The following is a 15,559-nucleotide window of genomic DNA, read 5'->3' on the forward strand; positions in this document are numbered from 1 at the left end:
ATGAGAATGTAAAATGAATGGATTCCCATAGACTCCGACTTGGTTTAGCACCTTATAAAGAGCAGGCCGATTCCATAGGAACCCATTAGTAAACACTGTCAGCAAAGCACAGTTTGCAGACCGTGCTTCATCTTTATAAGGCGGAGATAATATAGAGAACATTTTTATTTATTTATTTATTTATTTGCATGGTTGTATTCTTCACTTTTGCAAATGTGGAAAATTGAATGCAAGGCACCCAACAGCGTGTACGTTGTAACGTTGGTGGTCCCCTGGGGGCAATTTGCATTTCTTTTAGCATGATCCCCAGAGCATGCCACAGCTGTAGACAAGACCTAGGGTTCTCAGTTGCATCTCATCAGCAGGAATGATCTACCCCCGCCGGCCCTCCCCCTTCCCCGGCGGCAACAACATTTAACTCTTGTCTTCTCTCTATCCTGCTGCAGGTTGGAAGCACCCCGGACCCCCTACAAAGTTCCCATTCTGGATCCCTAATGCAGGAATAGGATTTGCAAGAAAAGCACCTGAACACTTCTGTAGACCGCAACAACGCACTGGGTTCCAAAGAGTAAAACGTTGAATGAGTTGCCTGAAGACTGCTGTGATGTGACGATGGCTTCCTAAAGACCACCGTACATGGGAAGCCCAGCAGTGCCAAATCAAGAGGGAAAGCTAAGACTCTGTGGAGAACTTGCTAGATGTTGTTGGACATATAGTGTAGACTCGTCCGCCTTCTCATCCTCATCTTGGGCGACGGTGCTGTAACAGACACAAAGAACAAGGCCTCGGGTTGAAAGAATAGAATCTTCCAGTTATGGCGTATGCTTAGGAACCTGAATGAATTGACGTTGACATGCTAAAAAAACACAGCAGACTAATCTGGGATAAATGGTCCACGATGTAGGTCCAGAGACAACTCTTCAAATCATTCCTGAGCGCTCCACTTAGCAGCATGGGTACAATGCCTTTGTAACTGATTCTAGCCATGGAGGTCTGGGTTCTTGGATATATTCTCCTTCTCTCCAGTGTTTCTGGGATGCCACTACAAACAAAAGGTGTTTCTGAGCGCAATGGTGCCTCACTGTCCTCCTCGCATGCTGTGTCACCTGCCCGTGCTGCTCGGCACCGGGATCCTCAAGCCATCATCATCGGTGTGAGGAAAGGTGGCACCCGAGCCCTGTTGGAGATGCTGAATCTGCACCCCGATGTGGTGGCAGCTGCTTCCGAGGTGCACTTCTTTGATCAGGATGAGAACTATGACAAGGGGCTGGCATGGTACAGGGCACAGATGCCACCCTCGCTGCCTGGGCAGGTGACTGTGGAGAAGACGCCAGGCTACTTCTCCTCTGTCAAGGCCCCAGAGCGGATTCATGCTATGAACAGTTCTGTACGTCTTCTCCTCATTGTCCGTGACCCTGTGGAGCGGCTGGTGTCAGACTACACCCAAGTGCTGCACAACCGCCAGCAGCGAGCCAAGCCATATCCTCGTCTAGAGAAAATCTTGCTCCGGGGGGGTCAACTCAACATCCAATACAAGGCCATTCAGCGGAGCTTGTACGCACTCCACCTGTCCCGCTGGTTACGCTTTTTCTCCATTGGGCAAATTCATGTGGTGGATGGAGGGAAGCTGATCCGTGACCCACTTCCAGAGCTCCGCAGGGCTGAGCGCTTCTTGGGTCTTGCACCCCGCATTTCTGCAGCCAACTTCTACTTTAACCAGACTAAGGGTTTCTACTGTCTCCGTGGGGAAGGTGGTCATGGAAAGTGTCTGGATGAATCGAAGGGGCGGCCGCATCCCACAGTGGAGGGTGCCATCTTGGAACGGCTCTGCACTTTCTTCAGCCGACACAACGAGGATTTCTTCTCCATGGTGGGGAAGACTTTCAACTGGTGTTAACTGGAAAAGATCTGGATAGGACTCTTATGATAGGGGTGGTGGTGGGTGCGCGGCGCGTCTCTACACCCCCCCCCAGTTCTATATTAATCACGCACAACTTCCCCTTTCCCACCAATATTTGCCTTCTTGAAATCCGAGCTAGCAAATGGACCATTGGGAAGCTGCAAACTATTCGATCCTGATTCGAATATGGGAATGCGATTTCACTCTGAGGGCTAATAAACGCATAATAATCAGACCCAAAATAAAAGTTAGGGGTTCTATCCGGGGATGGTGTATGATCACACATGAAAGTAGTTTCTCTGAATCATAAACCATTCCGAGCAGAAGAGAGCAATGCAACTTTCCTTCCCACCTCAAAGGCAAGAGCTACGCCCAGCACGAGAACCCAAAGCACACTCCGAACACCTGAAAACGTATATCACTAACAAACTGCACCCAATAACACAGTCTCAAATGCCATGTGTATCTGGACTTGCGGGCTAGCAAGCGTCTCTACCTAACACAACATTCCAGCACCAGAACCCAATGCAGTTAGTTTTCACAACACACAGGCCAGGTGCCATCACTAACGAATCATCTTCAACACCACAGATGGATGCAAAGGGTCTGCAAGTTTCTCACACTAAGAAACCGTACCCCACACGGGAGCTGAATGCAATGTGCCTGTGCACCCCAGGGACTGCACCCATCTCACATAAGAAACCGTACCCCACACCGGAGCTGAATGCAATGTGCCTGTGCACCCCAGGGACTGCAAGCTTCTCACGCTAAGAAACCGTACCCCACACCGGAGCTGAATGCAATGTGCCTGTGCACTCAAGGGTCTGCAAGCTTCTCACACTAAGACACCGTACCCCACACCGGAGCTGAATGCAATGTGCCTGTGCACTCAAGGGTCTGCAAGCTTCTCACGCTAAGACACCGTACCCCACACCGGAGCTGAATGCAATGTGCCTGTGCACCCCAGGGACTGCAAGCTTCTCACGCTAAGAAACCGTACCCCACACCGGAGCTGAATGCAATGTGCCTGTGCACTCAAGGGTCTGCAAGCTTCTCACACTAAGACACCGTACCCCACACCGGAGCTGAATGCAATGTGCCTGTGCACCCCAGGGACTGCACCCATCTCACATAAGAAACCGTACCCCACACTGGAGCTGAATGCAATGTGCCTGTGCACCCCAGGGACTGCACCCATCTCACATAAGAAACCGTACCCCACACTGGAGCTGAATGCAAGGGGTTGCACGCTTCTCACGCTAAGACACCGTACCCCACACCGGAGCTGAATGCAATGTGCCTGTGCACTCAAGGGTCTGCAAGCTTCTCACGCAAAGAAACCGTACCCCACACCGGAGCTGAATGCAATGTGCCTGTGCACCCCAGGGACTGCACCCATCTCACATAAGAAACCGTACCCCACACTGGAGCTGAATGCAAGGGGTTGCACGCTTCTCACGCTAAGACACCGTACCCCACATCGGAGCTGAATGCAATGTGCCTGTGCACCCCAGGGACTGCACCCATCTCACATAAGAAACCGTACCCCACACTGGAGCTGAATGCAATATGCCTGTGCACCCCGGGGGCTGCACGCTTCTCACACTAAGACACCGTACCCCACACTGGAACTGAATGCAATGTGCCTGTACACCCAAGGGTCTGCAAGCTTCTCACGCCAAGAAACCGTACCCCACACTGGAGCGGAATGCAATATGCCTGTGCACCCCAGGGACTGCACGCTTCTCACACTAAGAAACCGTACCCCACACTGGAGCTGAATGCAATGTGCCTGTGCACCCAAGGGGCTGCACACTTCTCACACTAAGACACCGTACCCACACATGAGCCGAATGCAATGAGCTTGTGCACCCAAGGGTATGCAAGCTTCTCACACTAAGACACCGTACCCCACACCGGAGCTGAATGCAATGTGCCTGTGCACCCCAGGGACTGCACCCATCTCACATAAGAAACCGTACCCCACACTGGAGCTGAATGCAAGGGGCTGCACGCTTCTCACGCTAAGACACCGTACCCCACACCGGAGCTGAATGCAATGTGCCTGTGCACCCCAGGGACTGCACCCATCTCACATAAGAAACCGTACCCCACACCGGAGCTGAATGCAATGTGCCTGTGCACCCCAGGGACTGCACCCATCTCACATAAGAAACCGTACCCCACACTGGAGCTGAATGCAATGTGCCTGTGCACTCAAGGGTCTGCAAGCTTCTCACGCAAAGAAACCGTACCCCACACCGGAGCTGAATGCAATGTGCCTGTGCACCCCAGGGACTGCACCCATCTCACATAAGAAACCGTACCCCACACTGGAGCTGAATGCAAGGGGTTGCACGCTTCTCACGCTAAGACACCGTACCCCACATCGGAGCTGAATGCAATGTGCCTGTGCACCCCAGGGACTGCACCCATCTCACATAAGAAACCGTACCCCACACTGGAGCTGAATGCAATATGCCTGTGCACCCCGGGGGCTGCACGCTTCTCACACTAAGACACCGTACCCCACACTGGAACTGAATGCAATGTGCCTGTACACCCAAGGGTCTGCAAGCTTCTCACGCCAAGAAACCGTACCCCACACTGGAGCGGAATGCAATATGCCTGTGCACCCCAGGGACTGCACGCTTCTCACACTAAGAAACCGTACCCCACACTGGAGCTGAATGCAATGTGCACAGGTGCACCCAAGGGGCTGCATACTTCTCACACTAAGACACCGTACCCACACATGAGCCGAATGCAATGAGCTTGTGCACCCAAGGGTCTGCAAGCTTCTCATGCTAAGACACCGTATCCCCCACCGGAGCTCAGTGCAATGTGCCTGTGCACCCCAGGGGCTGCACGCATCTCACACTAAGAAACTGTACCCCACACATGAGCTGAATGCAATGTGCCTGTGCACCCAAAGGGGTGTAAGCTTCTCACACCAAGAAACCGTACCCCACACTGGAGCTGAATGCAATGTGCCCGTGCACCCAAGGGGCTGGAAGCTTCTCACACCCAGAAACCGTACCCCACACTGGAGCTGAATGTAATGTGCCTGTGCACCCAAGGGGCTGCACGCTTCTCACAAATGAGCTGAATGTAATGTGCCTGTGCACCCAAGGGGCTGCAAGCTTCTCACACCAAGAAACCGTACCCCACACATGAGCTGAATGTAATGTGCCTGTGCACTCAGGGGCTGCACGCTTCTCACGCTATGAAACCGTACCCCACACATGAGCTGAATGCAATGTGTCTGTGCACCCCAGGGACTGCAAGCTTCTCACACCCAGAAACCGTACCCCACACATGAGCTGAATGCACTGTGTCTGTACACACCAGGGCAGCAAGTTTCTCATACACTGCACAAGAGCTGAATGAATTGTGACAGATTGGCCCCGGGCCGCAACAACACGCTTCCCTAATAAATCGTTCCACGCACTGGAGCTAAATGCACTGCATCTGTACCCCCAACGTGCAGCAGGTTTCGCTCACCAAGAGGCCGCTCCACTCACTGGAACTGCATGCACCAGGGCCCGCACTACATAGAAGGGGCCTGATGCATTTGCACTTAGGTGCAAACGGGTCCCCTCTGCAAGATGTTCATCATTTGCACATCCGAATCCAAAGGGAGATGTAAAGTGCAGGCCGTCGCCGTACACAATGAATAAACGCGGCCTTCCCTTTACGCGTGGCACAATGGATTCCTAGGAAATGGGCCTGCTTTTTGCTGCTGCAAAAAGCAGGAGATTCCATAGGGATCCACAGTATTTGCACCTGAAACGTCATGCTGGTGTGAATGCTATCGCATTTGTATGGCGAGGAGGCGGAAACAACTATTCAGTTCTCTGTTCCCTCCAGGGGAGTTGCTAGGTCTGTAAAAGACCCCGGGCTACGCTGATGTCAGAACTGTTGGGACTGGGGGCTAGCTAGCCTTTTGGCTGTAGCTCCTGAGATTCTATCCGGGGCTACAACCAAAAGATCAGGGGCTATAGCCCCCTTAGCCCCCCCCCCTAGCAACGCCCCTGGTTCCCTCCCTGCCCTACAAATACAATTAAACGAGGAATGACGTAAAATGAATGCATACAATGTTTCTTCATTACTTTTCAGTCACTCTCCAAGGAACGTGAGCACCATTGGCTCTCTTCACAGGGACAGCAAGCTTCGTTCACTAACAATCCATTCCCAGCACTGCAGCCAAGTGCATTCTGTCTCGGGGCAGCACGTTTCTCCCACCGCGAACACACCATTTCCTGCCGTAGGACCTAATGTAGGGTGCTTGCAGACCCCAGAGTTGGAGAGCTTTCCAATTGGGCGTTAGTCAGCAGTTGGCACATGCATTGTTTTCTTGGTTTTTAAGACACTGAAATGGAGTTCCATGCTGGGTAGGCGCCTTCTACTCTGACAGGTTTAGGAGGAGATCTTGTATTCCAACCCTGGCTTTCCCAAGTTACGAAAATGGTGTGATCCTGGTCAAATTATCTTTTCTGTTTCCATCCACTCACCAATCACTGTATAAAAACTACAAACTGGGCATTGTTTCTGGCTACCAATCTTGCGATTTCGATATGTTAGCAGGTGACCTCTTTTGTGGGCTAATTTCGGTCAAGACTGCTAATGTGAAAAGAGACAGCGTATGGCAAAGGTTCCACTGTCTCAACCGGCTGCAAGATGGGACAAGCGTGTGAAATCTAACTACTGAATAACATAATGATGCATAACCTCCACGTTCCTCTTCCTTGTCCCAGTCATTACTCTTTAGGCCCCGCCTCCAACAAAGGAACTTTTTTCTTGGAGGCATAATACCCCTTACTTACCCACAATCCCCAGTTTTGTATTTCCGGGCTCTGATAGGGACAGGATTTCTTCCCGAAGCAAGGCTCTGCAGAGCACCTTGCGGTTCCCGCCATGGCGACGTCTCCAGGAGGGCGGTGGCGTCAGTCATGTGGTATAGTGGCTCCTGGGATCCCGGCGAGGCTGGGGATCTTTGATTGAGCCGGATGTCTCTGGCCCCTCTCGGATTTCCTGCAGGGTGTGTGGGGCCGTGGTGTCTGCATGTTCGTTTGTCTGGAGACCGGTCTGCTCCGGGGTCGAAGGTCCGGGGGTCCAGATAAGGTGTGGCACATCTCTGCACGCCCATATTATATGATATATAGAAGCAAGTGGTCTCCTCTCTACTTTGTCATTTGACGGAGTGCGTGACACTGCCATGGCGATGGGGGCCGGGTGCCTATCCATTTGCGAGATTGGAACTCTGAATGGTCCCAAAAATCTACCATACTAAAGCTCCCGCTGGAAGACAACAAACTCTTTGGCGACATCCTGGAAGCCAAGGTTTACCGAGCATTGAGGGCGGACAAGCATTCCGACAAGTTGCGGCGGAAGTCTTCCTATTCGACCAGCCGCAAATCTTCTGTTGCTAGACTCTGAGGAAGGACAGTGAGTGACAAGGCTGGGTTCTTTTGGAAGTCGCGTGGCTTCTGTTTGCGGCCTGCAGTGGCAAAGCCTTCTCCCCAGCATCAGAAGTCCTGACCACCACGGCATGCCGGAGGGTGGCAGACCCTGGCACTTTTTTCCGGTCTGGGGAAAGTGGGCCTCGAACATTTGTGCTCTCCAAACAGTGAAGAGCAGTTTGTTTGTTTGTTTGTTTATTTATTTATATAGCGCTCTTGACCCGGGGGTATATATGCGCTTTGAACATCAGGTTACAGGTAAAAGACAATAGTACAGTATTGATAGGGCATAGATAATAGTATTCAAACAATATACATAAAATTGGACATTCGGAGTGCATACATATGTGGTAGGACAGTTATTTGTTGGTTAACCAGGAAATGACCTTAGTTCTGAAGGGTTGGAAAGTAGGTGTAGATTTAATATCCAGTGGGATGGAATTCCAGAGTTGTGATGCCAAAGTTGGGAAGCTGGATCCTCCAGCTCTTTTGAGGGAGTATTTGGGAACTGTTAGTTGTAATGAGTTGGACGATCTGGTGGTTCTAGTGTTCTGTCTTAGTGTAAATTTGTTCGAGAGGTAGGGTGGGGCAAGATGATTGAGGGCTTTGTAAGTAAGGCATATGGTTTTCAAGTCAATTTTCTGTTGGATGGACAACCATTTGCAGGCAGTTCTGGTGGCGGAGATGTGTTCCCTTTTAGGAATATTGAGGGCGGCACGGAGTGCGTTATTTTGTAAAACTTGCAATTTATTGATTACTGTTTTGTTGGCACCTACATAGAGGCTATTACAGTAATCCAGTTTAGATTGAATGAGTGCTCTGGCTAGGATGAGACAGTTGCTAGGGGAGATCAGTGGTCTGCAGGCCCTGATTAGTTTACCGGTGTAGGCAGTGGCTGAGGCGGTCATGTTGATTTGTTTAGCTAGGTTGATGTTCGTGTCTAGGTAGAAACCGAGGGTTTTTACGCTCTTGGCAATGGGTATGGTGTTACCGTCAATAGTGAAGCTAGTGTAGCCGGGACAGAGTTTACTGATAGTGTTCGGTGAGCCGACAAGAAGCAATTCAGTCTTGTCATCATTCAGGCATAGGCCATGTGTGGCCATCCATGCCTGAATGATGGAAAAGACTTCATTGATCCATTTGGCGTCCTTGTTGTAGTTGCCTGATAGGGTGAGGAGTATCTGGGTGTCATCTGCGTAGTTAGTATAGGTGACACCCAGATTGTCCAGCTTGTCGAATAAGGGCTTGGTGAAAATATTGTAAAGGGTAGGTGAGACACAGGATCCTTGTGGGACACCGCAGGTGATGGGGATAGGGTCAGCCGCTGCTAGGGGGGAGAAGACCCGCATGGTTCTGTTGTCCAGGAAAGATTGGATCCATGTGACTGCAGAGTGGGAGAAGTGTGCTGCCAGAGACAAATGGTTGCACAGGATTTTATGGTCGACCAGGTCAAAGGCAGCGGAGAGGTCAAGGAGTAGAAGGATGGCAGCCTTGTTTTTGTCTTTGAGTTCGTCTATCTGGCATTTGAGATCAACAAGGGCCGTTTCTGTCCCGTGTTGTGGTCGAAAGCCAGATTGGCGAGTTCCTAGTAGGTGATTGGCCTCAAGGTAGTCCTGGATTTGTAAATAAGCCACTCTATCCAAGATTTTTAGTAGGAATGGGACGGTGGTAATGGGTCTGTAATTCGTGGGGATGTCAGGGTTGAGAGTAGTTTTTTTTAGTAGCGGTAGGACCCAGGACTGTTTCAGATTGCTGGGGACCATGTTGTTGGCGAAGGACAGGTTTATTAATTTGGTGATAAATGGGGAGAGGTCCCTAGCTGCATCTTTTATGGTCTGTGCGGGGCAGCTGTCCCCCTTGCAATTCGATGGTTTAAGGGATGCTATAATTTTCTGAACCTCCAATATGGATACCTTTTTGAAGGTGAAGCCTGAACTAGTGGCAGTAGGTGGAGGGGGCGTGGGGAAGGAGGTGGGATCGAGAGTGAGTTGTTGTCGTTTGTTGTTGATTTTAGTTTGGAGCCCTGAGATTTTGTTAGCTAGGGCATTCTGGATCCCTGTGCACCAGGGTTTATCCTTAGTGCAAGAGTCAGTGGGGGTAATGGGGTTTTCTAGTTCCTTTAGTATGTTAAAGAGCTCCTTAGTACTGGAGCTTGCCTGGGAGATCCTAGTATTGAGAGATACTTTCTTGGCCCGTATAATCTCATTTTTGTAGAGGGAGGAGATGTTGGTGAGATTGGTTCTGTTATTTATAGAAGGCACTGATTTCCAGAGTGCTTCAAGTTTGTTTTTTTGTTGACGCAGGGTTTTCAGCTCCGGGGTGAACCATGTGTTCAGGTGCGCTTTGGGTATTCCTTTGCGCAGTTTCAGTGGGGCAATGATGTCAATGGCTTTGGCCATGGACTCATTGTAGGCGTTGACCAGTTGGTTCAAGTCCGTTGTGGCGGGTAGTGCGTTTAAAGTAGGGATCACCAGAGGTATTAGGGCTTCCGCTGTGATATTGCTCTTTTTCCTAGTAGGGCAGGCAGGTGCCATGATAGGCCTTTTATGTGCTGAGTTGCTGGTAAGAATGTCAAACGGGAGGAGGTGGTGGTCAGTCCAGATAAGTTGTGTGGGATCTTTCGTAGTAATGTTGCAGTTAAGGGTAGTTATCCAGTCAAGGATTCTGCCTTTCGAGTGGGTGGGTTTGGAGCAAAGTTGTTGGAGACCATGCTCCTCTAATGCCAAGGCCAGGGCAGTGGCTGGGGTGTCTAGGGGGTCGTTAAACCCAAGGTTAAAGTTAGCGGATCGAGTTCCTTTCTCCCCCGGTTCAGTCCAGCATGACCATGACTGCTATGCCCAGAAACTGGGCCAAGAGGACTGCCATGTCCGCAGCACTTGCCGGCCTGCAAGACAAGAGGGCGATTGTGAGAGTTCCCCGGAAGCAATGAGGTCGGGAGTTCTCTTCTCAAGTCTTTCTGGTTCTGCAACCTTTGGGGAAGTTCAGGATGATCTTAGACTTGAAAGCCCTGAATTTGTTTGTGAAAGGGGATCGCTTCAAAATGGACACCTTGCAAAAAAGCATTCCCTTGGTGCAGCTGGGGATTGGTTGTTGGTGTTAGATCTTCAGGATGCCTGCTACCATGTAGCCATCCTCTGATCTCACCAGATGTAGCTCTGGTTTTCTGTGGGGGGTAGCCATTTTAAGTTCAGGATTCTTCCCTTTGGGTTGAAGTCCGCTCCGAGGGTGTTTACCAAGTTGGTGGCCCTGTTGGAGGCTCATCTACATTTGCTGGGTAGTCAACTATTCCTCTATCTCAGCGACTGGTTGATCAACGTGGCTCTCGGGGCGTCTGTGAGGGTCTCCAGGGATGGGGGTTTCTTGTCAACTGGGGGAAGTCCTGCTGTGTTCCTTCCTAGGGTCTGGTGTTCCTATGGGCTCAGTTCTGCACCAGACAAGGGAAGATCTTTCTCCCCAGGAAAGGGCCATTCGTCTTCAGGCTGTTCTCTCCCATGTCTTGCGTCAGGATTGGGCGTCGGCACAGGAACTGCTGGTAGTGCAGGGCCACATGGCCTCTTGTGTTTTCATTGTCTCTTTGGATCATCTCCATCTTTGTCCCTTGCTGGTGCATCCCTTCAGGCATTGGGTCCCCTCCTCCCAAATGCTCGAGTCACCTGTCCCGATTTCACAGGGTTTGCAGGATTATCTGGCGTGGTGGCTGCACGGGGGGTCTCTGCGGTAGGGGATTGGGTTGGATCACCCAACCAAGATCGTCCTTACCAGCAATGCCAGTGGCTTGGGCTGGGTGCTTCTCTTGGGTCCATGATGGTTCAGGAAATGTTGGATCAGAATGGGCTCCTCAGGTCCTCCAATTGGAGGGAAATGGCAGCCATTCACAGGGCCCTGCTGTGGTTCTCCCACTGGCTCCAGGGTCAGGCAGTGCTGGTTAGGACCAACAAGTCTTCTGCCATGGCCTGTTTCAACCAAGAGTGGGGCCAGGGGACCTGAATACCTTGGCGGGATATATAGGGTCCTGGGCCGAACAGTTGCTGGAGGTGGTTCACATTCGGGGGTGGAGAATGTTGTGGCAGACCATCTCAGCAGGGTCTTTTTCCAGTTCTCACGAGTTGGTCTCGTCGGACAGGACATTCTCTGAGATCTGTCAGAGATTCAAGACTCCGGTCTGCAGGTTCTGCTCCCCGTTCCCTTCGGTGGATGCTTGAGGGGTGGATGCCTTAAACCTGGAGGGGCCTCAGGGTCTTCTGTACGCCTTCCCTCCCATTCCCCATATCCCTAGGGTGATACAGAAGATCTGGCTGAGCATGTCCTCTGTCATCCTAGAGGTCCCCTTCTGGCCCCACAGGGGGGTGGTTCCCCTCGCTTTTGGATCTCTGATCCTGGGAGGTCTGGAGAATGCTGAGCTGGCCCTGCCCTCTACAAGTGGTTGAGGGGTCCATGTGATCCGCTGGTCAGCCTGGCTATTGAGAGGGAGAGGTTGCTATAGCCTTGGGTCTCTCTGGCCAGGTGGCTTAGATCATGCTGCATTCTAAGAGGCCTAGCACGCATAAAGCCTACGATAGACGCGGGTTGGCATTTTTGCGGTGGTGTGAGGTGTTTTTTTACCCCCTCCGCTGTGGTATCCCGGCTATTCATCAGTTCCTTCAGGATCGGTTTGACAAGGGTCTGGCGGTGGCTACTTTTTGTTCCTAGTGGCCGGCTCTGAAAACTCGGAAGGGAGGTTTGGAGTGCACCCTGAAGGATGAGGGGTTGGTTGGTGGGCACATTCCTTGACATGACGCACCTCATTATCAAGACCGCTTTTATGGTCAGCATTACTCCGGCCAATAGGTTGGGGCTCTGTTGTGTCCGCCTCCTTTTCTTAAAGCCCATGATGCTCTGGTGTTGCACTGTGTTTCTGCCTAGGGTGGTTTCCAAAATGTCATTTGTCTCAAGATGTGGTTCTTCATGCTTTTTTTCTGGATCCCCACACGCCTGAGGAAGAGACCTGGCATGCCATAGATGTGCAAAGGAGGTTGGGCTTGACACACCTTTCTCGAACTGAGGTGTTTTGGAGGTTGGACAGTCTCCTGTTGACTTTTGGTGCCGCCTGAGCTGGCAGGAAGGCGTCTGTGGTGTCCATCAGTCATTGGATAAAGACTGTTATCACTTAGGCTTATTTGCCATTGGGTTGCCAGTTCCGCAGCATGCCCTGGGTTTTTCCACGGGAGGCATGGCTGCCTCCTGGGCTGCCCCACGAGGTGTCTCCCTTCACAAGATCTTTAGACAGCTACCTGGTTGGACCCCAGTACTGTTATCACGCATTACATGCTTAATGTTAATAACACCAGGGATGATTCCTTTGGGGTGGGGGTTTTGCCGGTGGGCCAACTGTAGATTTGGGTTGGCTTCTTCTGCTAAATAAATGTGTGGTTGCTGCAGCTTCGGTGCAGTGTTTTGATGTCTCTCTTTGGGACTATCAACATGTATTGTGGCTTGTAAATACTGGGACAAAGAAGAGAACATGCTCTGGTTATTTACCACCAGTAATCTTCATTATTCCTAGTGCTACTCTTCCTTGTCATGGCACTTATCTCCCCACCCTCCCCTCGGGTGTGGATGGTCCCATGATCTGACTTGGTATTCAATAAAATGGGGATTGTGGCTAAGTAAGGGGGTATTCTACCTCCAAGAACAAACAAAGAAAAAATAATGCTGCGTGGGCTGCGGGGCCTCATAAGCAAGTAGGACTAGGAGTAATGAAGATTACCGGTAAATAATCGGCGCATAGCCCACACCTAATTTATAATACTGCCTTAAAGATCCCCCAAACAGTTTCAACCCTCAGAAAACCCTGATCTGCACACCTTAGATGAGGGAGGCTTCTGTCACTAAAGAGCACCACCAGCGGCTGAGCGCAATGCAGCACGTCTGCAATGCACAGCAAATTAGAGGGCTTCAAACCCACACCAGAGCGTAATGCAACACGCCTATGCACCAAACTGGAAGTGGGGCTTCATACACTTGCCAGTATGTAATGCAACACACATGCACACCAAACAGGGAGGGTGCCTTTAAACACGCTGCATGGCATAATGCAGCAGGCCAACGCACCAAACAGGAAAAGGACTTTAAACGCACGCGTCAGGGTGTTATGCAATAATGTCAGAGTGTATGTTCGCTGCTGTGTGTTAATAGCATCGTCCTAACCCTTCCCGGTCCCTGAGTTTGGAGGCCGGCCGGAAGCATTGTCTAAATTGTTCACTTGTGTCTTCTGTTCACAGTCTACTACTGTTTGCACTTTTGTAAAGGTTTGCAATAAAAAGTTTGATTATTGTGACCAATTTGGACATTTTGAATGGCTTAGCTGTTGGTGCAGGTGCACCAGCAAACACTGAACATGCAACCAGTCAAGGAAGGCCCAGCTGAAGATGTGTGGGGGCCAATTTCAACATGATGGTTGGGGGTCCCCCCTTGCTTGAAACAGAAAACAGTCCGAGGCACCTGTGGGGTTCATACATTATAATGGAGACAAAGAAATACAGCCAGGGATTTATACCGGCTGATTAGCATGAAATGGCCAACCAGCCAGCATGGAGCTGAAACACTTGACGCCCACTAAAAAGCTATACATCCTTTGTCAGCAAACGGCTGATGTGGAGGAACCTGTGTGGAAAGGCAACAAGTTGATAACACGTCTGTATACCCCAGTGCTTAATTTGTAAAAAAATAAGTGCCAGAGCCCAAAAAATATTGGCCCCATAATGCCGGGTGTGGCGCTGCCCGCAGTGCGGCACCGCCTGTGCCAGTTCAGTGCTAGACCTAGATCGGACCACCACCAGCCCATCACACTGCTGCTGCTCCATGTCACATGTTTGGTGTTGGTAGCAATTGCTGGCACAGGCTAGTAGTGGGATAGATGGGGAAGGGCACACATGGTCTGAGAAAGTATAATGCTTTAATGTTCGAAAACACTTGTTATGGTAGGTGTAGTGGTTCCAGCATTCCGGCAACCCCAGAGGCAAAAGAGTGCATTTCAACACACTTCTAAGATCTAGACCACACTTGTTAGATATTTGGGTTCACACAAAAGGCATGGCCATTGCCCCCTGAACTGTATGCACCAAACGTGAGGGTAGGAAAAAGAAAGCCTCATAGTACACAGTGGGCCAAATCTGTAGGTATTGCAAGTGAGACCTTTTACTAACGGGGCAAAGGTTGGACTTAACATGACAGGACGTTACACTGCACAATATTTGACTGACCTCTATCAAAGCACCCGCAGTGTAGACCTATGTTTGACTTGCCTTCAACAATACAGAGAGGAAGAAGGGGGGAGAGTGATCCTTTGCAGTTGAAGTCAGGTGAGATTACATTATTTGCAGGGGATCACACACTTATGCTGAACAGCAGGCACCTCCCAGGGTGCTACTAATGCTTCATAAATATATCTAAAAGCTTTACACATAATAATGCTGTCAATTGAGAAAACTAGAGCGAGCTAGGAAATTACCCCAAGACATGATTACTGTTTGTTTCATACTTTGTAATTTATAACACGCGCAGGGGCAAAGTGCTGGTCTTGGAAGCAAGACCACGCAAAGCAACAGAAGTGTGAATCCTATATCCACGTTTAGAAACCGAACTCTGATGGTATTAGGTGCGTTATAAAAAAACATCGGCACAAAGAAATGCTGCTCTGACTTATCAAACCATAGCTCTAGCACACAAGGGCATGTACAAGCAGCACCTTGGAAATGGCAATTTGGTGAGTCGCTATTTTCCTTTTTTTTTTTTTTTACTGCAGCCAGAATTTGTATTGCTTGTCCAATTGCCCCATGGTCTAAAAAGGATGTACAAGATTAAACATTTTTTATTTGATTCTGCGACAAGGAAGAGATTTCTAATTTTTTCAAAACTATAAAGATACTTACAATGTTATTTCAAATCCTTGACTCGATAAGGGAATGAGGACAGCTATTATAAGGCTTAAAAGGTGAGCCATGATTTCCATTACATCACACTAGCCTGAAGCAAAATATAGAGGCATTACAAACAAAGACTCTTGTAAGCCAGTAATAAAAGCTGATCTCGTGTGTTACCCAACCTCATTAATGAGAGCTGTCTTGCTGAAGAAGATGCAGGGCTCAACTGTCAAATCAGAAAGCAATACATGCAGCAGTAATAAAAGCAGCTAATGCAAATCAGGCACTTGTAGATG

General features: G+C 50.1%; 1 protein-coding gene across 2 annotated transcripts in view; it reads left to right on the forward strand.

Moving 5' to 3' along the window:
• LOC138492091 (heparan sulfate glucosamine 3-O-sulfotransferase 1-like) overlaps positions 1-13,682 on the forward strand; it is an 88,860-nt gene extending 75,178 nt beyond the window's left edge. For both annotated transcript variants that reach the window (XM_069619059.1, XM_069619058.1), the window contains exon 2: positions 447-13,682. In XM_069619059.1, coding sequence (XP_069475160.1) covers positions 986-1,897 — 912 coding nt within the window. In that variant the 5' untranslated portion in view covers positions 447-985 and the 3' untranslated portion in view covers positions 1,898-13,682. The remainder of the gene's footprint in view (positions 1-446) is intronic.
• Positions 13,683-15,559: the final 1,877 nt, after the last annotated feature.

This window comes from Ambystoma mexicanum, chromosome 10 (assembly GCF_040938575.1).
Source record: "Ambystoma mexicanum isolate Mex_15411 chromosome 10, UKY_AmexF1_1, whole genome shotgun sequence".
Lineage (NCBI taxonomy): Eukaryota > Metazoa > Chordata > Amphibia > Caudata > Ambystomatidae > Ambystoma > Ambystoma mexicanum.